The 23,890-nt window shown below is 41.6% G+C and overlaps 3 protein-coding genes across 3 annotated transcripts in view; 2 read left to right on the top strand and 1 right to left on the bottom strand.

Moving 5' to 3' along the window:
• Nucleotides 1–4,514: 4,514 nt before the first annotated feature.
• Nucleotides 4,515–5,604, top strand: LOC128448153 (axonemal dynein light intermediate polypeptide 1). Its single transcript, XM_053430718.1, has 4 exons — nucleotides 4,515–4,585; nucleotides 4,745–4,908; nucleotides 5,100–5,278; nucleotides 5,401–5,604. Exons 1-4 carry the CDS (start codon nucleotides 4,515–4,517, stop codon nucleotides 5,602–5,604), a joined length of 618 nt encoding a protein of 205 aa, XP_053286693.1.
• Nucleotides 5,605–7,289: 1,685 nt separating this feature from the next.
• LOC128448152 (axonemal dynein light intermediate polypeptide 1-like) lies at nucleotides 7,290–9,143 on the top strand. Its single transcript, XM_053430717.1, has 6 exons — nucleotides 7,290–7,343; nucleotides 7,871–7,980; nucleotides 8,162–8,316; nucleotides 8,445–8,623; nucleotides 8,830–9,048; nucleotides 9,093–9,143. Exons 1-6 carry the CDS (start codon nucleotides 7,290–7,292, stop codon nucleotides 9,141–9,143), a joined length of 768 nt encoding a protein of 255 aa, XP_053286692.1.
• Nucleotides 9,144–13,517: 4,374 nt separating this feature from the next.
• Nucleotides 13,518–23,890, bottom strand: part of zgc:92140 (uncharacterized protein LOC447854 homolog) — a 28,150-nt gene continuing 17,777 nt past the window's right edge. Inside the window, exons 3-6 of the mRNA XM_053430230.1 lie at nucleotides 19,282–19,367; nucleotides 17,467–17,534; nucleotides 16,675–16,735; nucleotides 13,518–14,976 (exon numbers count right to left, since the gene is read on the bottom strand). Of these exons, the coding sequence (XP_053286205.1) occupies nucleotides 14,929–14,976; nucleotides 16,675–16,735; nucleotides 17,467–17,534; nucleotides 19,282–19,367 (263 nt within the window). The 3' untranslated portion in view covers nucleotides 13,518–14,928. The remainder of the gene's footprint in view (nucleotides 14,977–16,674; nucleotides 16,736–17,466; nucleotides 17,535–19,281; nucleotides 19,368–23,890) is intronic.

Below are 23,890 nucleotides of genomic sequence, written 5' to 3'. Positions count from 1 at the left end.
AATGTGAATAAGTGAAATGTGAAGTGAATCATATATGTTAGCTGGTCCATCTCTGCTTATCCTCCTGAAAGTTTTTAGATAGTTGTTTCCTTTTTTCCCCCAGCATCCTCGGGTTTGACAGCCTCTTGGATGCTGCACCAAAAGACTGGAGACCATGAAGTCACTGGCTCTGACAACAGCCAGACAGACTGTTGCACTTTTTAACATTTCTTTCCCCTGTAATGTGACTCTTTTTATAAACATGTGCAGGCCTGCTGCAAAAGTTTTAATTTGTTACAGCTGCAAAAGGTAGTCTGACTTACAAAAAGGAACAGAACTTTACGTATATGTTTATCTCTCACCTTTCTCCATGTATCATTTTGATCAAACATACAAGACAGTGTTTGTCGCCCAAAGTTGGCGTTACCCACAGCAGGAATGAATAGTTGGCACATTGGTTGTACTGTCACACTGTCATTCGGCCCCATAGCCCGGGGAAGGATGGCACTTAGGCAGACGGCTCCCATTTTCCACATTTGGGCCACAAGTAAGCCAAAGCAAAACCGTCTGTCAACCAAAGGTGCCAAAGATGGCCCAAATTTATTGTTTAATGTTTACCATTTACCAAATTGGTCACTGTAAGTTCATGTTTCCGTACGATTTGGACACTGCACATCCAATACACTACATAAAATACATTGAATAAACAGACGCTCTGTAGCATTCAGAGTGTGTGTGTATTTAAAATCATTATAATACTTATTTATAAGCCAATTTAGTATAATTTTATGAAAGACTAGACTACATGACCATAAAATTCCCATCGCAGATGAACCAGGTATGAACACACAGTTTTCTAACTTCACTCTGCACCATAGACTATAGTATACTACGGTATATTGTAGAACTGTTTGAAGAGGGCTCACTAATTATAAGGAATAATTCTGAGGTGAGCTCGAGAGCATTACCACAGGCCAAGCAAACAGACATGTTTAGACTGGTGACATAAAACGTTAATGTGTGATCAGTATGGTGCCAGAACACAAACACTTCAGTGGCTCCCAAAAAAATATACAAAAATGCTACATTACTAACTATGTAGCTTGCTGTTGCAAACCTCCGGTTCCAAAAGTTGGCATCCATGCACTACATGCCATCATAATATTATACTGAGTCGTGCAGTGATTACAGTAACCCTGCAGTAACCTCTTTTAAATACAGTTCAGGGACAGAGAGACGAGCAAAGCTGGCCAACTTGGGTCCCTGTCGTGGCTCAGCTCTGTTTATTTGAGGAGGATCTAGGATCTCTCCCTGGTTGTGTTTTCCCTCTATACTGAGGTAATTGGAAAACTGTTCTCTGCTGTTGGGTGCTCTTAGGCACAGTGGGGGGGGGGGGCAGAGCGAACCAGAGATGGTGATGTTTTCAATCAGTCTGATGATGATGATCTTTAGCTCCCTCTAGCGCTTCCCCAAATTCAGTCAAGCTTACCCCCCCCCCCCCCCCCCCCCACCCGCCCAACTCACACACACACACACACAGACACACACAGTAATGACACACATTGGCATAATGCATTCCACAGCCGCATACCCTTAACTTGTGCATCGTAACTAAATGCCGAACCCCAACCATTACTCAAACAGCCCTTTGAAAGTGAGTCAGAAAGTGAGATCTGGTCAGAACGTAGTGTCCTCACTCTGTATGTTCTTAGCTCAGAATGGTCCTCAATAAATAAATGAATATACAAACAAACACACTCTCTACTTCAGACTCATACCTCCAGAGAAACCACTGAAAACTTTGTTTGAGGAAAGGTTTGTTAACCTGCAGTCTCATGCACAGAGCCAGTCCAGGTTAGAGATCAGGATTATCAGCAGTGCACAGCAGACTGGAGGAATCCGCCCCTGTTGTGACTCGCTCAGCGTCATTAGGGACCAAATTCAGAATGTTGAATGTGAATGTTCAAAACACACAGACTGAAGCAAAAGCTCAAATGGATATAAATAAATAAGTCAACTCTAGCAATGACCTTCGTCTTGTGTTTGTCCTTTCACTCTTTACTTTCTGGTCAGCTCTCAAAAAACAGCCTCACCGTTTTGGCCCAGTCTCAGGCTTCTGCACTCACTCAGTGTACGATACACATTCATTATTGAAATGGTTCATGCACTCGCTTTCCTAACGTAGCAAAACGTCTGCTTTGTAATTTTGGTGGCATGCAGTCATTTGTCTCTGTAGCCGGACTATGGATGACAGATCTGTATCATTTGTTTTAGTTGTGTTTGGGATAAATGTATGTTTTAAGATCTGCCAGCCGTTTTTGGTTTGTTTAACTGTGGTTGCAGACAGAGTAGAGAAAGCACAGCTTAAATTGCTACTCTAGCTTTAAATATCAGGGTAAAATGCTTCAAAAGAAGAATGAATAAATAGAAAATGATGTGTGAGAGAGAGAAGAGAGAAGAGAGAGAAAGAGAGAGAAAGAGATCTTTATAAAAAGGATGTTTTCTCTACCGTACTATGACACAACACATAAATTGTAATTTTACACAACAGTTTGGTTAAGCTTTTGCTACACTGTGATTTCAGCAGAGGAAATTCTCTTGTAATTACTGTGAGTGTGTGCAAGTGTGCAAGCATGCATGTGTGCGGGTGGGGGTCGGGGGGGGCCTAAAGGCAACACTCAGAATACCACAATCGTGATATCCTTGTGAAAACTTGCTATGAACCACGTTAAGTCTTCAGCTAATCCCTTGCCTATTCACTTATCATACCAGCTAGATACTGTCACTCCCACCAGCACACTAGCTTGAGGGGACTCAGAAACCCGTCCCTGTCGCCGCGGGCATATGGGCTATACAAATCAAATTTGATTGATTGATTGACTTTCTCTGGAGTTGGTCTTACCAACACGAACGCAGCAGGAGATTCTCAGCTCAGACGCATTCACAACAACACCGCGTCCTGCTCTGCTGCATGAAGCTGTCTCGCTTTGTGTTTTTCTCCAAGCTATGCTGCAGCTCTCTAATAATGTCCTATTATTATTAAAATCCTATGATTATTGTTTTTGCTTCTGAGTTACTTGGTGAAATGTCCATGACTTCTTCATGATTTAGTGCTTGCTTAGCCTATAAATCCACCCCTTCACTGTCCATTATCCCTCTGTCTGCCAGTATCCACATTAAAGTACTCACAATATTACAATTTTGAAGTCTCAAATATCTGATAAACCAAATCTTGTCTATTGTTAGATGGAAATGACTGTAATGACAATAATGCTGAGCACAAATCGGTACACACAAAAAACGTCCTAATTTGTAACTCTTCTATCCAGTGTATACGGTTGGTGGCAGTAAACTATACAGAATTCATCATGCATGTGAAACTTACAAACAAATGTGTCTTATTCCATATATTTATGAACATTTCTTATCTTAAGAATGAGATATGACATGCAAAGGAGCTGAAGAGAAAGTACGATCTAATGCGCAAAGAGTGAAAATGAGGGGGACAGTTTGAGGACAAAAGATCCCAAAGTTCAAGATACAGTTCGTCAAGTGAGCCAATCAGCAATTTAAGATAAGGGTTCATAATAACATATAAAATAAATGTTTTTATCTTGATCAAGGATCATACTGTAAAGCACTTTGCTAATATTTATTTGATCTTTGCAGAAACTTCTTCTACTTTGTTGGGTTTATTATTGCCATCAACTATATCCTCTTCTTCTACTCTCCCCCCGCCCACCGGCCGGCGGTTGGCCAAAGAACATCTTTGCAGAAAGACTGTATCACATTCCTTTCATCAAAACAAATTCCTCTGATATTTGAGGTAATCAAATTCCCTTGATCTTTGATCTCAATGCACCCTGATGTTGGTTGCCATCCTGGACCAATACACTGAACAAAGAAGGAGAAGAACGAGTTTGTATTCGACAAGAGTGTCAGCATTCACACAGCATTTTCAGCAAGAATTGCGTTTTTTTAAATACAGAAAGAAACGTCACAAAAGATGCCACTCTGTGGGAAAACATTGAATTTAGTTAAGACTGGACATGCGTCCAAACATCATACAGTGAGTTAGACTCTAACTGTTAGAGAACAGCACAATCAAAACTTGGAAAGCTCCAATTTTGATTTGAAAGTTAACATTAATTCCAGAATTAACTAAGATATAGATTTGACAGCATGTAATATGTGGGAGAGGAAGAATCTTGTGATAGGGATCTGTGGAAGAAATTGAACATAAAATAATTGTAGCGGGTCTTCTCTATTGAGGCTGCCATGTTTTTTGACAGTAGCCCAAACTGGACAAACTAAACCTTTTGAGTTTTTATGACAACTGAAGGCTACCACAGGTTCTCTATCATGTTTGAAAGGGGAGGGTGAGGTGTGGGGTGTTCAGCTGCAACATACAACTCCACCACTAGATGTCAATCAATTCTATACACTGTACCTTTAAGTGCATGTAATATGCTAAATGTAATACTATGTACTTTTTCCTACAGAGGAGTAGTCTAAAGCTGAGGTCTCAGGAGCCAATGCACTTCAACCTTGTTCCCAAAACCACTGAGGCCCCACGGCAGGAAAGTGGGGATATCCCTCCACTCAGGTATAGCTTTTTCCATCTATTACATTTTCTTTGGTTATTTATTAAAACATTGCACGTAATTTGGGTAATTGTGTGACTCACCTTTCATGTCTTATCTACTGTGCATTGCTGAGAAAGTTGAATCCACTGTGTTATTTATCTCAACCTCTGATCTTGCAGGGAATTTTTGCTGCTGCAGCAACAGCAAAACGTCTCCAGTGCATCTGTTTCAAGACTAGATGTTGTGCACCTCCAGGAACTCCTGAACACAAAGCTGCTGGAGAGGCAGGCCAAAGAAACAGGCATCTGCCCTCTCCGCAGGGAGCTCTATTCCGAGTGCTTAGGTAGACAGAATGCCGAAATGTTAAAATGGTGGAAGATGCATAAATAGTTTAAGGGCATAATATTAAGCGTTTTAGATTATTTTTAGAAGGATTTTAGATGCATTAGATTTGTATATTTATTGGGCACATATGCACACACAGCAACTTAAACTGAACTCTTATTATCCTCCTTATTTTTTTATATTTCCAAGATGAGCTCATTCGACAGGTGACCATCGAATGTGATGAAAGGGGTCTGCTGCTGTCGCGGATCAAAGATGAGATTGAATTGTCAATTTCTGCCTACCAGACACTGTATGAAACCGGTGTGGCTTCTGGCATGAGGAAATTCATGCAGGCTGAGCAGGGCAAGGGTGACATGGAGAAAAGGGTAAGGGCATTGAGATGTTTGTTTTAATGCCATGTGTACAAACACTAACACAAAACTTGACAGCATTGATTGTGCATCAGGAAATTACACACAAATGTCTCTTATTCTGTTAATTCACGCAGCTTTCTGACCTGGAGAATGAGTCCCAAGACTTGAGGAAGAAATTGGACAAAGAGAAGGCAAAATGTGATGAGATTGAAAAGAACGCACACCAAAAGCTACAGGTGGAGAACGAGAGGCTCACAGGGGAGATAGAGTCCCTCAAGAGAGCCAATGAGCAGCTTAAGGTGAGAAAATCTGCTGTTCTTCAGCTCAAGCACCAGTAGGACCAGTGTTGTCCGTTGCCAGATTAATATCAACTAATTTTTCTTTCTATTCAGATCCAGCTGCAAGGGATCAAACCGAAGAGTCTACTACAAGACGACTAAAGCATTTAAGTTGTAATTTCCCAGCACACAATGATCCTGTACCCTGAACCACCCCTGAGTTATGCTGCTCTATACATAGACTGCTGAGGGAACTGGGTGAGGGTCTCTGTATGTCCCTCTACCTCTGTGTCCTTATTCTGGTTCAGGTATCTATCTGATCCTCTTGTCTGATGGGTATTTACATTTTTGATTTTCACTTATTTGGCTTTTTGCTCTCATTTTGTTAACCTATGTAAACTGTATATGGCATTGATAAAACCCTTTATGAATGAAGTTTTCTTCTAAATATTCTTATTATTTTAGAATCAGCCATTAGGATGTCCCACCATGTCATTCTCTGTAGATGTAAAACACTGGCCCTTCTAGAAGTAGCTATTTTAAACCATATATTTGTGTATAGAATATCATTTATTCATCATATATCTATGTTAATTTAGGGGGTGATGAGCTGTTCTTTCAATTTAGAAAAACATCTCTCCCAGATGGCAATTACACATAATTTCTCAGAAAAAAATATGCATTACTGAATCTGTGTGGGGCGAAGAGTACATGAATAATTCAATCCACATTACTTTGCTATTGTCCTGGCACAGATATAAGTACAGGAACACACACAAACACACTACGGGTTTGTGTATGAAAAATAGGATATTACAAAGAATTTCCTAAACTGCAAAAACATGAGTTGGTGAAAAGGAAGAAGAGCTGAGTTAGAAAATATAAATGTTTTTATAGGGTTAAAAGGGTTAGGGTAAGTTACGATTTACTATTTAATAAATACATCCCTTCATTGCCCTATGTCCCCCTGTGTGCCGGTATCCACATACAACTTATCACAGTATTCATATTTTGAAATCTGTACGTAGTCTCAAATATCTCATTAACTAAAGCTTGCCTAGGGTTAGATTAAAATTACTTTTTTAATGAAAATGAAAAAAAAAATCCTCCTCCTATTCGTACAGTTTATGGGCAGGTGGCAACCAACTTTAAGATGCCTGACTGCCATCTTCTGTGTGTTTCCATATCCTACTTCCTCTTCTTACTCCCCATTCAGTACAGTATCTCCTTTTACCCTTGATATCTGATAGCTTCTTCTTCATTCGGTCTAGTGGCAACCTCGAAACCAACCCATAGCAACCTACTTTGTTAGAGCAAAAATCTGAGTTATCTATTCTAGGCCATATTACATTCATGTCTAACCATGTCTCCCTCAGATAATGAAGCATACTCCCTATTCTAATGGTAAACACTATTTACAAGCTCAGTTCTTCCGCTCCATGCTTCTCCTAAAACACAAAGATAATAAACACAATTAGATTAAGGATATAAGGATATAGGGATATAAGGATATAAGGATATAAGGGTATAAGGGTATAATGGTATAAGGGTATAAGGGTATAATGGTATAAGGGTATATGGGTATGAATATCAAAGGATAAAAGGATAAGACCGCGGTTTTGTATGATAATGTTTGATACCAACCATCAATAAACAGATCAAAGAAGAAGAAGAAGCATTCACAGTGCCTTTTCAGCCAGAATAAAAATTTGGGAAATACAGAAATAACACGAAAGTTGTGCAAGATGAAGACAGGGAAGAATCTTAGCAAACGTGATGACTTGTCCAGTCATCATTTGGTGAGTTTAGCAAACAGCCGAATCAAAACTACGAAAGTTAAAGTTGAAATTTAATGGAAGTTGATAGTGAACCTAAATTCCAGAATTAACTGAAATACATGGAAACTGTCTTGGAAACCTGTAATATGTAAAACATGTGGGAACTAAAGATCATTAGTGGATGAAGCTGAGAGGTGAAGATTTTTGCTGTATTTTCCTTTAAAAAAAAAAATCACACTCACTATGTGCACTTTGTGCTAGCACTGATATTGCAGCTGTTACTTCTTTGTCTGCGTGGCAACATCAACCTGACAACATGTGTAAGACTGGTCAACTGTCTTTAACATGTTAAAGCTTGACTGTGGAACTGGTCTGTCACTGACAGAACAGTTTTGCCCAAGTGGGATTGAAGCTGGTTGTGGATGTATGAGTGAGCTATGAAGAAAATACATAGAGGGAAAAAATAAAGATATAAAAAAAGATATCAGCTATTTGTATTCAAAGTCTAACTACATTCAATATAACACATGTAATACTATGCTTTTCAGCAGACTGTGAACTTCAACCGGGATCCACAACCTCCTCAACCCAAAACCCCCCACACTGTGGACACTGGGAAGACAACGGTGGATATCCTGAATGAAATCGCTCCTCCCAGGTATAGCTTTTTCCATCAGTTTGATTTTTGTTCTTGTTATATATTTAAACAGTGCCGTCTTGGAATGCAAAACAAATAATGGACACTCTGATAATGAAGTGTAACCTTGTGTCTTATCCACAGTACATCTCTCAGCAGATTTAATCCACTGTGCTATTTATCTGAACTTCTGCTATTACAGGGAATTCATGAAGAAGCAAAACATCTCCAGTGCACCTGCTTCAAGACTAGATGTTATGCGCCTCCAGCAGCTCCTGGACACAAAGCTGAAGCAGAGGCAGGCCAAGGAAAGAGGCATCTGCCCCTACCGCAGGGAGCTCTATTCCCAGTGCTTAGGTAGACAGAAGGTCGAAAAATAGTGGAAGATGCATAAATAGTTTCAGGACATAATATAAAGCTAGAGTTGAGATGCATAAGATATATTTACTCTTTGTGTATTAACTCTTATTATCAATTTTTCCCAGATGAGCTCATTCGACAGGTGACCATCACATGTTCTGAGAGGGGTTTGCTGCTGCTGCAGATTAGAAATGAGATTCAAATGACGTTGGCTGCCTACGAGACACTGTATGAAAGCGGTGTGGCTTCTGGCATGAGGAAATTCCTGCAGGCTGAACAGGGCAAGGTTGACATGGCGAAAAGGGTAATGGCATTGAGTTGTTTGTTATTTGTCAGGTTTACCAAAACTATGACCCAAAACCTAAAATACTGCAATGTCAATCGAGAGATTTAATTTACCAGTCAGCTAAAGGCGTGGATTACAATTATAGACAGTTTTTTCTGTTAGGTGTAAAGAATGGTGGCAGGAAACTTACATACAAATGTCTCTCATTCTCTCATTTCATGCAGATTTCTGATCTGGAGAATGAGATACAAGACCTCCGGGGGGAGCTGGAACAACAGAAAGCTAAATGTGATGAGATTGAAAGGAACGCAAACGAAAGGCAAGCGTGGGAGAACGAGAGGCTCACAGGGGAGATAGACTCCCTCAAGAGAGTCAGTGAGGAACTTAAGGTGAGAAACCTTAACTTGCTTCTCTTCAGCTCAAGCCTCAGGAGGACCTGTTCTGTCTGTTATCAGATAAATATCCGTTCATTTGTCTTTCTATTCAGATCCAGCTGCTAGCGTTCGGCAAACAGAAGAAACTCCTACGAGACGACTAAAGCTTTTAAGTTGTAATTTCCCAGCACATAATGATCCTGTACCTTGAATCCCCCCCATTTTGATTGCCAATGTAAACTGTTAATGGCATTAATAAATTAGTCTTATTATAATTTTTATTACCCTATTTTGTTATCAGCATTATTATCAGAATTACTACTATTATTAATAGTCAACAGAGATAAAAGATGTACATTATATTGTTACCTATCCTAACTTAAGAGGATGAGCCATTAGGATGTCCCACGATGCCATTCGCTTGCAGATATAAAACACTGGCCCTCGTCCTTTTGACAGGCAAGAAGTGGGCCTCGCGGCAGTAGCTTATTCAAGGCTAAGGTAAGAGGCTAGGATTGGGAATGCATTATACCAATTACTGTTTCCACTAAGATAGAAATACAAACATGTGTGTGTGTGTGTGTGTGTAGGTGCATTAAATTAATAATTGGTCTTCACAACTAATTTGAATCACAAAGATATAATATTAAGAAGAGAAAAGCAGATGAGCCAGCAGATGGTGCTCTTGTCTTATCCTTGAAGGTCTCTCTCCCTCTTTTCCCAAAATCCCATGCACAGTCTGGTTTGTGAGGAAAATCCACTTCAGACAGAGTGATGGGAAACTGCTCGTCCTCTTGTCAGGTGGTTGAGTTTTGGGAATTGGCTTCATGCTGATCATCTCCTGTTCCTTCTGCACTGTCTCATCAGGTCCACTGAGCTCAGGTCACCAGTCCTGCTCCAGGTACTGGCTGCTTGCTCGGCTAATGGGACTTTGGCAGACTGCAGTAACATATAATACGAGGGTCAAACCAAAAGGCAACCAGGCTCTATGGTTATCATTTCCCACTCAACCTACTGTGCTGGTCACTTCAGTGATAAAGCTGAACTGTCACATGTTGTGCTTGTGGACACTGAGAAGATTGGTCCAGACGGTTGCATAATGGTTCATGGATAAAACATAGTGTGTTTACGCTGAACAATTAGCTCCCTGGGATTTAAGTAGGTCACTTCTTGTGGGTGTGCGGCATGAATGCAAATGCATCTAATTCCAACTTCCTCAAGCCTTCGCCTCCTCCTCATGTGAGCTTTGCAACAAGGTAATCCAGAGTCGGGCTCTGCAGGGAGAGGCTTTACATACAAATGGATGGGGAGGAGAGAGGGCAGACTGAGGCACACGAGACACAGGAATATAGGTAATGTATGTACTCGATGGATGGGAAATGTAGACTTTTCCAGACTGACGGAGAGCAAGTCGGTCATGAGTCTGGTGCTGTCACATTTCTAAAAGAATGTGTTTAGGGTTTGTGGAGGGAGACTCCCCAAAAGTGTGTTATAGGCAGCCAGGAACTGCTGGATAGAGTTGAGACACTGAGCAAGGGCCTGCTGGGCATCCAGGCAGGGATCCATCATTCTGCCTCTCAGAGGTGACCTGGAGTTGACTCCTACTCTTTTTGTGGGCAAATCATGAGCATGCACGCACGCGCACACAAACACACACACAAACAGCCTCAGCCACAGCCACAGCCACACACACACACGCACGCTTACTCACATGGATGCACACATGCACATTTCTGCCATGATGCAGCCAAAAGTACCACTAAATACTTCGGTCTGGAATCCAGAGCTCTGTTGTACCTTATAAAATGATTATGCCACAGTAATATGTAAAAATACAATCATCCTAAGAAAGTCAGAAAATAAATAACTTGTGTAAATGTTACAAAAAATGTATTAACACCTGGATCATGATCAAAATATAAACAAATCTGCCAAGGGGAAATTAAAACCACAGGGACCTGGCCTCACTCGTGAGCTGAGGTGGGTTTAATAATGTTTACATTGATATTAAACAACAACGTAGCCCTCGGCATTAATGTTTCAGAGGCTGCAAACGGTGTTTCTGCATAAGTAATGCCTTATGTAGAAACACCATTAACCAACATTTTCAGTCAAATGGGAATTTGGCCCTGATTTAAGTAACAATTGGGACGGGAATAACACTACAGCCAAGTACACGTACTCTCACATTACTGAGCTCTTTTTCACTTACACACACATACACAAACTGTAAAACACACACACACGCACAAAGCAGGGAGGAGTGGCCTCTCTTTATTGGTACTTACACCAGGGTGGAAAGAACATTTTCTTGCCCATATTGCTGCCTGAGGTTAACGGGCAACATCGCTCTCTCCCTCCCTCCCTCCCACATTCTCACTTCTCAATCTCCCTCGTCTTAATTTCTCGCTCTTACTGTGCCCACCTCTCTCTCCAGCCGTCTGCCTCCAACACACACATATGTCTGTGTGGGAGGGCCTTGCAGCGAGCCCTTGCACAGGGACCCTTTAAGGCTGCTGATGTGCACAGTGGCTGCTGATAGTGACCTTATATGCCCCCGCGAGTGACTCACATTAGGCAATGAAGGAGTGTGTGTGTGTGTGTGTGTGTGTGTGTGTGTGTGTGTGTGTGTGTGTGTGTGTGTGTGTGTGTGTGTGTGTGTGTGTGTGTGTGTGTGTGTGTGTGTGTGTGTGTGTGTGTGTGTGTGTGTGAATTAGAGACTGCTGAGCATAGCTAATGAAGAAACAGCCAGGCTACTGAACTTTTCTTTCATAATGTGTTGATCAGCTTAACCATTCACACTTATATACACCAAACATTATGTTATTATAATAATAGAGCTTTATAAATATAAAAGACACAAAAGCCGACCCTTACCCTATGCATTAAAAAATATCCATAAAACAGATAAAAGGTTAGTCATGAAAGAATAAACAAAGAAATATATAAACACTACAGTTGTGACATAATCTGAAGCATGGCCACAGATTAAAATAATAACTACCATCCAACAATCGGCGGTGGGTAGAGAGATCGTTCTCCAACAAGAAGGTTCGGGGTTCAATCCCCACTCCTCTACATCTGTGTGCCGAAGTGCCCTTGGCAAGATACTGAACCCCTGAAATTGGCAGGAATTCATCCTATCTATTTATTGCACAATATTTTACACTATGTAAATTGAAAAAACTAAATTTATTTAATTAAATAAAATTGAGTAAAATTTAATGAATCCTGCGCAGTCCACTTATGCGCAGAGGGTAAAAAAAAAAGAAAAAAAAGAAAAGTAAATAAAGTAAATTTTCACCACATTTTGGTAAGAATTTGTTAAAGCCCTCAAAAAGACAATTCATTTGCCTGAATAATAATAATCCTTATAATTTCAATAGGGCCTCACTGTCTCTCAGTGCCCGTCAGTGCTCGGGCCCTAAAAAGTAGAATTAGTTCAAATCAGGGATTGGATACGATAAAGTAAGTTTTCAGCTTTGATTCAAAGGAATCTACTGACTCAGCCTGCTGCATTTCCTCAGGCAAGGTGCTCCAGAGGCTCAGAGCTGGTATTTCCAAAGCTTTGTCCCCCCTTCGTCTTTAGCCGAGAATCTGGAACAGCTAAAAGACCCCTAACAGAGGATTTAAAAGAGTGAACAGTGTTGTACGCCGATAAAAGATCAACAATATACTGAGAGAGTCGGACCATGGTGTGATCCTCCTTGTAACTCAATCAGTCATTGTTAGAACAACATCCATAATTATCCCAATGACATATTAACTACACAATAATACCTGATGTCTGATAAGATATTGACAAACTCATTGATCAAAGGAGATGTGTTTAATATGATTATAATTTACAACAGCCCACATAATTTATTAACCATATATTTGTTTAGCATTTCTTTGTCTATTATTTCAAACCTGCACTAACGGAGGTTTAAGCCACTTGGAGGCAGCAGCACCACTGACCTTGCTATTCACTGTAGATTCAACTATATTGAGATTTTTGGGGGTTAGACATTTTTTGGGACGATGGTTAATATACAAACAGAAGAGGCATAAGTATAGAATCAGTGATATCGGTTATTGTGTTCTTTGAAAGTTATAAATCTCTTTTCCTCATTTAAAACACCCCTGAGCCGCTGAGTTTGAAAGATACTTGACTCGACAGTTACTGGTCCAAATTTGTATTATTTTGACACGATATCCTGGAGATATCCATCTCCCAAAAAGGGCTTAGTTTACCTTTGTGAATGAATCTTTTACAATCCACATATATTGACATTTGTTTGCCAATTTTGATTTCGTTTGTTGAAACAACGTGCTATAATTTCAGTCAGTTCAGGCTGACATTGTACCAGCAGGTGGCAGAACACAGTCTCACTGCTCTAAGTGAATCTGCTGTGACTAAATGGCCTCAGGCATCATGACCACAGAGAAATGGACTGAGTTCACACTCCTCAGTCCACTGCCGGCATGACGGTACACGATTCCTCAGCTCTCTCTCCCTCACAGGCACGCGCACACGCACAAAGAGGACATCAACCTTAAGAGCTTCTGTTTTTATTTTTAATAGAAAAAAAGTATTCAAAATAATACAACAGGAAGTATCCATGATGATGATACATCAATAAAAATAAAAAAACGTGATCCGGTCTGTGTCTCCAGGGCAACCACGCATCCTCACCTCAAGCTCGCCCGGTTCGCTGTATCAGGGACCAAGTGTGTGTGTGTGTGTGTGTGTGTGTGTGTGTGTGTGTGTGTGTGTGTGTGTGTGTGTGTGTGTGTGTGAACACTGAAATGAAGCAGATAGAGTTTTTAAGAATACCTGCACATGACTGTATTCTGGTGAAATGAAAGGGATACAACACTGTGTGTGTGTATTTGTGTGGTTGTGACGGAGAGAGTGTTAACAAATGTACAAAAAAAAGACTCCATGGTGCGTGTGCACGTCAGTTAAGATCTGCTGTGTAATGGTAAAACAAATGAGGGCGGATTGGGTTCAGACTGATTCTCTGAATGATGCAGCCTCAGTCTGCATGATGTGGTGGTGAGGAAGATAGTGGATAACGATACACTACGAAGGAAGCCAGAAGACACACAAAAAAAGAAAACGGGAAAAATAACTGAATGAGTTGCTGTGGCACAGAATAAAAAATTAAAAAAAGGTCCTTGACTTCAGAAGGCAGAAGGAGTATAGAGTTTCTAAATCACCAGCTTTCTCCCTACTCGCTTTTATTAAAATATCCAAAATGTACCCCTTTTTCTTCTCCTCCTTCCTTCACCCTCCCTCCCCCGCGCTCTCTGTCCCCGGTGGCCGGCCTGGCTGTAGGTCGGCAGGTCGAAAAGTCCAGTGAGGGTCCTGGTGAATTTACGTAGCCCCTTTCAGCATCTTCTCCTCTTGTGTGTCTCTCAGTACTTCACACCAAGTCAACTTGTCCTCACTTGGTCTCCATATTTGTGAGTTCCTTTGTCCAAAATGCAGGGGTTAAATATTCGGGATCAAGAAGGACAGACACAGAGGGACAGAAGTAGGGCCGAGGAGCTGTCGTCCTGCTGGAGGGAATAAGTCAGTTTGTCCTCTCTGTTCAGAACCATGTGTGACCATCCGTCTACCTCTGTCTGTCCCTTCATCGCACTGCCACCTCCATCTCTCCGCTCAGGGGCCTGAAGTGACAAGGTGCTAAGAGAGGAGGGTTGAAGTCTCTGAAGAAAGTTCTCTTCATCCCATTCTCTCTCTCTTTCTTTCATTCTTTCACGTATCCCCCACTTAAAATACTATCTTTGCCATATCTTCAAACCATCACACAATCAATCCTACTGTTAAAACACTGATTCAAATCTCTCTTACTCTCATGGACACACGTATGCATTTATACACACACACACACACGCTCTCTCTCACTCGCATACACACAGTGTGGCTCTCTGTGGGGGTGAATTCTGGGGGCCTCTGTGCTATGTCCCATCTTCCTCCTCCTCCTGCTCCGAACAGTAGTCTCGCCCCTGCAGAGAGAGGAAGAAGAGAGAATATGAGATGTGCAGAATTCTTTTTTAAAATCCAATTTGTTCCAGTTAAGTATGTTCAGTAATAACCTACTTTAAATGACTCTCTGAACTGTAGACAACCCCCCCGTGCACCTGTTACTCCCATCACGTTTAAACAAACCCGTGTTTATTTGCAGGAACTGGCACAGAACATAGACAGGAATGAGGAGTTGACTCCACTGTTTTCCTCTCCCGTCCAGAGTTCATCTAACAGCATGTCAACTCCTCGCTCTACAAATACGGTTTTATAATGCTGGCTGTAACGGCGACACAATAAAAACCAGTGGAGGAGTGTGCAAATAAGGGAGCCTAAGTATGCCGAGGTACTTAAATGACACTTTACTTTAAGGTACTTTTATATCCCTTTCAAATGTCACTAGATTTTTATGAAAACATTGCACATTTCATTTCTATAAATGTATTAGACAGTTTAATGTATCTTTTACTGATGATTTTTGATTTAACTAGTTTTAATTGAACCTGTGTAGGCCACATTTTTGGGCAGAGGTGCAAACACAACGTGCAAATACTTTGTATGACCTTATGAGGTAGATGTCAAAAAGTCATGTTATGTCCATCTGTTTTTGGTCTCCGTCACGGACGGACAGAACTGCCATAGATGCAACATGTTTAAATACTTTACATTTACATCTGGAGTGGTTCCTCTCTAAGGAGGCCACCATTTTTTTTTACAGTAAAAACTGGACAAACTAAAAACCTTTTTGAGTTTTTCTGACAACCGAAGGCTACCACAGGTTCTCTTGTTTGGAAGCGGAAGGTGAGGTGAGAGGTATTCAGCGGCAATATGTAACTTTAACACTAGATGTCACTTAATTCTACACACTGAACCTTTAAAGCTCCTACAAGGGACTTTTCATTTATGTTGCTTTTAGCGCCTCTGTGGACAAAAGCGGTAGTGTTTTAATCGCCTCCTCTGACGTTAAAGCCTCGGTCTGGCCAGTGGCTGCTTTTGTTTTAGAGGAAGTGACAAAAAGACACAGCTGAGTGCACGATTCAGTGCAATGATGTAATGTATCTTTTTGTTGCTGTATAATATGACAAGATTGCAATTTTGTTTTAGTATCGTTCATACACTCATCAAAAAGCCAATCTTCTCCCCGATTGTCTGTTTGGCAGCGATATTAAAGAGGCAGCGATATTAAAATGAAACCGATTCATAACTAGTTAACAGCTTCTTGTAGCAGGTTTAAATCAGATTTTGGATGCAGGACTTTTTTTTGCTAGACTAGATATTGTATAATGTAGATATTTCTGCATTCACTCAAGTAAAAGGAACTGGATTGTCACCCCCCACTGCACTAACAACACAGGCCATTTTAAAGGCAGCACTGAAAGATTACATGGATCATAGATATGTAAATATCCAAAAGCTGAAACCGGCTTTACTCACTGTAATGAGTAATTCAACTGGCTGACAAACAGTATTTAGTTCAGCGACACACACACCCCCCACCCCTCCCTCCCTCACACATGTAGGGCAAAGTGTTGAGATCAAAAGCAGAGTGACAATGCAGACTCGTGGATATTGTTGTTGTTGTAGAGCCTGTCTCTTTAAATCTTAAGACCCCCCCCAAAAAAAAGCCTTAAGTGCATGAAAACACATATTATTGACAACCCCCCACACACCCTTTTCACCTTCTCAATCTTCTCATCCAGCAACCTGAAGAATTCCTGCTGGCTCTCTGACGTGTGAATACTGAGAGCGACAGAGAGAAAGAGAGACAGAGAGGGGCGACGGGGAGGTTGAGAGCGGAAGTTGGATGTTGGAGAAAAGGAGGAGGAGGAGAAGGGAGGCAAGAAATACATCATGAGAATTTTCCATTACACCCCCCACACACAGTGAAAACACACACGTACACACAATCCTGCCTGCAGTGTGAGAAATCCATGGCTGTGAGGCTGAGGAGGAATTTAAATGATTATTTAATAAAGAATTAACCCAATCCTTCCTCCTGAGGTTAAATACTGAGCACCCACCAGGTACCAAGCACGTACATATATATATATATATATATATATATATATATATATATATATATATATATATTATATACTGTATTAATATGTGCAGTGGGGTCCATTCTGCAAAACTGGTGATCAGCACACAGTCTGGATTTGGCCAAGAGACAGTAAAACAAAATATTATTTATTTCACAGGTAATATTAACTGATTTAAGTTGCATCTTAATGGACATAAAAACATTATGGACATTCAAGTTAATAAGATGAGTTCAACCACAGATTTCTTATAGGAAGATAGATATAGAAACCACCATGAATGTTGCTGTTGGTTTATTATAGATATGATTTGTCAACGCTGTGACCACCACTGGGATGCTTAAGTCATCAGAATCCCCCATAGATCAGATATTTTACATACATTTCCTCCCGACAGTGACAGTGTGCCGGCAGCTGAGGGCCACTTACCTCGACTTGGTGTTTGCTCCAGCGAGCTCTTTCTGCTGCTTGCCCCTGCACTGTACATTACTCTTCTCCTGAAACACACACAAGTTTCCATTATCAGCTGATAAAGCAGTTAAAAAACAAACCGCTCATATCAGCGAACAGCCACACCACCGAGCGCCACGTTCGAGCCTGCATTATCAAATTACCTCCTCGCCCAGCTGGCACTGCACTACAGCCACGAGACACAGATATAATGTATTCAGGTCTAATAAAACATGAAGGCTGGTCACCTCGCACACTTTCCATGTTATGCTGCTGTTGGGCTGTCACTTTCTATTCAAAACTCCAGCATCCATTAGAACGTGGGGGGAAAAAGTCTGATTGGGACTCTATGGACTCCTTCTATTTCAAAATATACAGTCGAGAAGCGCATCAGACCGTCTGAAGTAGTTTATCTCATGATCCAGCAGATCATTCTTGCGCTGTCGGTAAAGTTGGCTGTTTTGTTATGAAAATGGAGGAAACTAGCGAGCAGAGCCGCCCTGAGCGAACAATCATGACACCAACGCGTCCGAGAAGCAGCTTGTGGACGTATTGTGGGTTCTTCACCGTTTACAGCAAAGTAACGAAGATAGGAAAGGCTGTTTGTCCACTTTGTACCGTGCGATCCGTGGGCTCCCCTGTTAGCTCTCCAACCAAGTGAGGCAGTGGAGGAGGTTCCAAAGACAAGCGGAAAACAATTAGTTCGATTGCTGCAGGCTTTGTGTTGTTTCCTGCCACAGTAAAACATTTGCAGCGATCAATCGGCAAATACTGTCAGCGGCATCTTTCACCAGCCACTGAGCAGGAGATCCTGTTTGAAAGAAAACACCCACAGTAGAGTCAGGTGTGAAGAAACACATTCTGCCCTGACCACAGGAGCCTGCGGGTAAATCTGGAAAGTTGACTTTTAGGTCAGGCTAGGTTTTTAGTCAGGCGAGAGGTGGAGCAGCTGGGTGCAGAAGGCAGACGTATTAACTCCACTGCAGAGATCAGGTCATCAGCAGAAACGCTCTTGACATCTTCATCCGTGTCTTCTACGACTGTGACACTGCTATTTCACTGGGAGATATTTGTTTTGTTTTCTTTTTTGCGTTTGCCGCGCGTTAGACGCGTCATCAAACCCTCCCACTCGCCCGAGGCAACAACCATTTCAACAACAGAGGACAGAAACCTCTGCTGTGACATCTACGCTAATAACCCAATTCAAGCTGTCTGTTTGATAGAAGGCTATTTTCTGAGCTCTGGTTATATCATTTGCGGCCGAGTGGCACTGCTTCTGTTTTGTTAATCAAGATGTAAAAAGGTACTCTGGTTATTGTTTTACTACTTTGCCAGGAGGCCGGGCTGAAAGACCTGATTTACTGAGCAAACAACCCAGCTCTCACTTCACACCACCACACCTTGCAGTCACTTCATTTGTTTCGGAGGGTGAATGGGCCTGAGCTCTTTAATTATTCACGTTATTACGCCGGGAGGATTGTACAGCCGTGTTATCGGCAAAGCTGTTATCACAAAATGACCTCACCACTGTCACTCCACACATTCCACACACACCAACACGCCGCCTCTACCTGCGTGTGTGGCTACTCCTTGTGTGTTTGTGTGCATTTGCGCTTGTGCAAGAGACGATAAGTGTGTGTGGAGGCTGGGGATACTGACGGAAGAAGCCTTTGGACACAGACATGAGCCTGTTCGCTTGAGTTGATGAACTGTCAGAAAAAAGGTCTGCGTCTGGATGTGAATGACAGGTTGTCAGTGCCTGTTTGTGTGTGCGTGTGTGTGTGTGTCTCTCACCAGGTTCTCCTGGTTGCGTGCATTCACTCGGTTTTCCTCTCCCCTCATGTACTTCACCTCCTCCACTCCTTTCATCTTGTATTCATCTGAGGAGAGAGAAAGAGGGGTATGATTAAAGAAGGGGCAGAGACGCAGGAGGGAAATGAGCGACGACATGTATCTATGAGGCGTCTCACGGAGAGGAGACACTGAGCAGACTCTCTTCATGCATCCTGATCAATATGATGTGAAAGGCTAAGATACTAAACCATAATCATAATCCTCTCTTCTTCTCCTCTGCTCACTGCATTATATCAAGACCAGTGATTCCATCTATTCAATTTATAATTTGTCCAAGGTAATCCGATACCCTAGGCCTGACGCACTGTTTTAGAAAGTGGATATGGTGGCTGAGGTATGGAGGTATTCATCATTTCCTTTCACTTTTACATGCAGCAGCTCATCCGAGGAAGGAGAAAGCGACAGCAGAGAGCTGGCGATAGGAAAGCGCACATGTTGCATGGACACGACAAACAAGTGGAGAAGGGAAACGGGGGAAAGATAAAGAGAGAGAAAGCTGAAGGGGATTAAAGATCAGTTGAACAGCTCCTGGGCTACATGGACAGCTTAGACAGTTACGACAAGCTCAGCGGCGGCGAGACTGGTAACACCTCCATGAGACTGTGCTGCGACATCAGCGCGCCCAGAGCTGTGTGTTCGGAATCACAGCTGAAGATAAAAATTCAGGCTAAATGAAACCTCTCACTATTTCGAGGTTATTCCTATTTAAATACTGATTAAACCCTTTATAATTGAACTAATGGCTAATATAAGCAGTGATATTTTACCGGAACTACAACCAATCAATCAGCTCACCACAGAACAAATGTTAAGGACAAAACAAACAAAATAATCAGAAAATTATGCTTAAATTTTTTTACATTTGTCATAGTCCATCTAAAAGGCACAGATATCAGTGATAAATAAATGTAGAAATGAATAAATAACACATGTAAAAATGCAGAAATAAATGTTAATTTACATGAATATATGTCGAATACATAAAGTAATTATTGTAAAAATAAATAAATAGATGTAGCGATACAGAAATAGCCTATTTCAATCCAAACTGTAATTCATTTTGCATTCATCTATGTATTTAGTCAATTATTTCTGCATTGATCATTTCCTTTATAACTATTTAGTAAACGTGCTCGTGGGAATCACGTGGGATCATGAGAGTTTTTGTCTTTGCCTCCATAGCCAATGAAATTCTACCTGACGCGACTCAGACGCAAATCCTGTTCATGGATGAGGTCATTTATTCAAGGTTTATTCATATTTTTACCAACACAAACAGTGTAAGGACAAAAAAACTGAGAAAGACCAGTCACATGAAGAAGAATCCCCAGTGATGCTCAATCCGAGGTATCACAACGAATCAGATCATTTCTAATAACCCTACATGAGCAGCTTTCAGAGCCAACCCCACCTCACCTTGAGCAGAACAATAGAAAGTCACTGGCACTTCATCTGACTCCCTGACTGTTGTACATTTAACTGATAAAGTAGCAGCCGACACGCTGCTACACAGACAAACAAACATGAACGCCCAACTCCTTATCTGCCGCACACTTTGTATTTTGCCCTCATTTGATCAGCAATCTGTCTGTCTATCCATAGAGTAGGTCTGTCATGTGCTCGCCCCTCCCTCTGCTTTCATGCACACAATCCACCCAGCACAGAGATCACCTGTGTCTGCTTGTATCAGAGAGATCATGTGCGTTTCGACATCTAACATGTGCATCACTGCCGAGCCTAATAACGGCTTCACTGTCAGATAGATGCTGATTGGTAATAACCTGAGAAAGTCACAAGAAGGGACTCTAGCACAGTTTGTCTCAGGAATGTAAACATGTCGGAGCAAGCAGCTCCTGTCTGAACATGCCGACACACACATGCACACGGTAACACACACAGTTTTTTGAAGGCTCCCCGAGCTTAGATTTGCTCGGTAAACATGCAGCACATGTGGTGCTACAGCAGGAGACAGAATAGAGCCATTTCCTTCTGCTCTTCTGCATGATACAGGGGCAATCCACCTGCATTTCAAGCTACTCAATCTGCAGCTTTAGGTGGAATCCTGGATGCGAATGGATGGGACCTGGTAAAGTGAGCCACCGCTACGGGCACTGCACATAAATCTAAAATGACATTTTCAAGCAACATCTGAGAAAAAAGATGTCTATTAAATTTTATAACCTGGGTGAGCTGCAGCTCGACTGAACGTTCTGCTGCTGATCGTCACTTATCTTAATGTGACAAGTATAGACAGATCAAAGTGACCCAGCTTCCACCGATCAGGACTCATCACATCACAGACCTCGCTTCAATTTAGATAGGAGCAAAAACTGGTCATGCTCTGTGTGTGTGTGTGTGTATGTGTGCGTGTGTGTGTGTGTAAGTGTGGCAGTAATTGTCACAGGAAATGACAAGGGTGTTTCGTCACACCGGGTTCGCTTTGGGAGGGTGGGAGGGAGAGAAGGAGAGGGAGGGAGAGAGAGAGAGAGGGAGAGAGGGAAGAACTATTATAAGAAGCCATGATTTTGTGATGTGGAAATCTTTCTCATCTCTGATTAGAGACCAGAGCACTGCAATGACCTTAGGGAGCCGTCAGTCACTGTGCGCGGACGTTTTTCTCTTTCACATAAAGCTGCGTCTTTGAATGAGAACATAAGTCATTTTATGCAAGTACTGTGTTTGTATAGGTGTGAGTCATATTTACATAGCTTTCTTTGTGTTTGTGTGTGTGTGTGTGCACGCTCCCACAGCTCTTGCCGGCCTGTCTGTCCTGTGGCTATGTCACTCTGTCCTTCCTGCTGTGTCCTCCCTCTCAGCCACTCGGGCTCCAGGCCATCACCAGCCTGGCCATGACATTTACACCTGAACACCAAGTGTCAACACTAACTCACACACACCGAGTAATAATCTGAAAAAAGACAAATGTAAATACTGTGCATATTATTCCGAGCACAGATTAATGTCCTTTCGATGGTGGAAATAAAATGATGACCAGCTATAAGGGCAAAATTGCAAATATTCCGTCTGTTACTGAAGCAAAAGAGAAAATACTGATACTGAGCCGTTTAAAATTGATGTCAACTTCCTGTGAGTTCATCAGGGAGCCACTGAAAACACCAGACCACAACAAACTGATGTGTGTCACACAGTAAAACCATCAGTCACTGAGCATCTGACTTTCTCTGCTGCTACTGATCAAATATTTATATCAGATACATTTCCAAGGAAACATTATATTAAATCATATGTATTATTTACTTATACATCAACCCTTAAAATCCAAGTAGTGACATTCATCTGATTAGTCTAATGTAACAAAATAGTTCACACATTTTGTGGTTTCTTGGGCAATAACTAATAATTTGTGTTCTTTTAATTCATTATTTAGTCTATAAACTGTCAGAATGCAGAGAAAATGCCTGATTGAATTTTCCACAAACATCAGGCAACAGACCAGAATAGAAAATAATACAATTTACTATCACGTATAACTAAGAAATCCACTCACAACACAACAGTGTCTGGAGCTTTTACTCAGAAATATTCGAGGTGTGGGGGGCTACACCTTTTTAATGAGACATGATGGAGGAGAAGGACCAGACAGGTGACAGAAGGAAAAAAAACTTGAGGTTGATGGTTCAACCTCAAGGCAGCAGAGACCACTTCAGGTTTCACTCCTGTCGACCAACAACACAAACCAGAGGCTGGTCCCATGAACCTGGGTTCCTGCTGAGGCTACAGATGGGAGAGTCAGAATCTTTGCATGACCAGAATGAGTCCATGGATCCAACCTGCCTCCTGTCAAGAGCCCAGGCTGCTGCTGGTGTAACTGGGTGTGAAACATGCTCTCGGTATCTAAGTCAATCATCACTTGAGTACCTTTTTGTCAATCTTGTGCATTTCTCTATGGTCGACAATTGACCATCCTCAAATTGCTACTTTCACCATGATAATACACCGTGTAAAAAAGGAAAGTATTCTCAGAAGGTTTTCATAAAGATGGCAATGAGTTATCAGCCCCCTCCGTCACCAGATCCAAACCCTACTGCAAACATTTTGGATGAGGTAGAACAGTAAGAACAGGAGATTCCCACCGAGAGGTTTTTCCGAGGCTCTATGAGGAATCCAAATAGACTGCTCACAGTCTCTGTGCCGCTGACGTCGGCTTCGTAACGACAACGAGGCCGTGAAGGGAGGAGAACGTTTGCATGGATTCACTTTGCTGGCTCCCTGTTCCATCTGTGGACTTGTGATGGATTCAATAAGCAACACATGTCATGGTGGAAATGGTAGAGATCTCAGGCCTCAAGCTTTTCCATGAACTTTGCTGCACCAACACTAAAGAGACCTCTCTTACTATGATTATGCCTGCAATTGAAATGTGATGCATGCTACGCTGCTCTTCTAATTGACTTTATCATGAAATGTATGTTTAGCGACAAAAAAAAAGAACAAAAAAAAAAAAAAGAGAGAGAGACCTCTCTTACTGTCCTCGGAAGATAAACCCCATAATAAATATTGGTTTATGTGGCGTGGGGAAACAAGTCCT

The sequence above is a fragment of the Pleuronectes platessa genome, chromosome 9 (genome assembly GCF_947347685.1).
Source record: "Pleuronectes platessa chromosome 9, fPlePla1.1, whole genome shotgun sequence".
Lineage (NCBI taxonomy): Eukaryota > Metazoa > Chordata > Actinopteri > Pleuronectiformes > Pleuronectidae > Pleuronectes > Pleuronectes platessa.
Note: the sequence above shows the minus strand (reverse complement) of the source record. Positions and strands in the feature narration are given on the sequence as shown.

Coding starts and splice junctions, on each gene's coding strand:
- LOC128448153 (XM_053430718.1), top strand. CDS start 4,515: ATGCACTTCAACCTTGTTCCCAAAACCACTGAGGCCCCACGGCAGGAA. Junction 4,586..4,744: donor GGGGATATCCCTCCACTCAG/GTATAGCTTTTT, acceptor CTGATCTTGCAG/GGAATTTTTGCTGCTGCAGC. Junction 5,279..5,400: donor AGGGTGACATGGAGAAAAGG/GTAAGGGCATTG, acceptor TAATTCACGCAG/CTTTCTGACCTGGAGAATGA.
- LOC128448152 (XM_053430717.1), top strand. CDS start 7,290: ATGAAGACAGGGAAGAATCTTAGCAAACGTGATGACTTGTCCAGTCAT. Junction 7,344..7,870: donor ACTTGTCCAGTCATCATTTG/GTGAGTTTAGCA, acceptor TATGCTTTTCAG/CAGACTGTGAACTTCAACCG. Junction 8,624..8,829: donor AGGTTGACATGGCGAAAAGG/GTAATGGCATTG, acceptor CATTTCATGCAG/ATTTCTGATCTGGAGAATGA.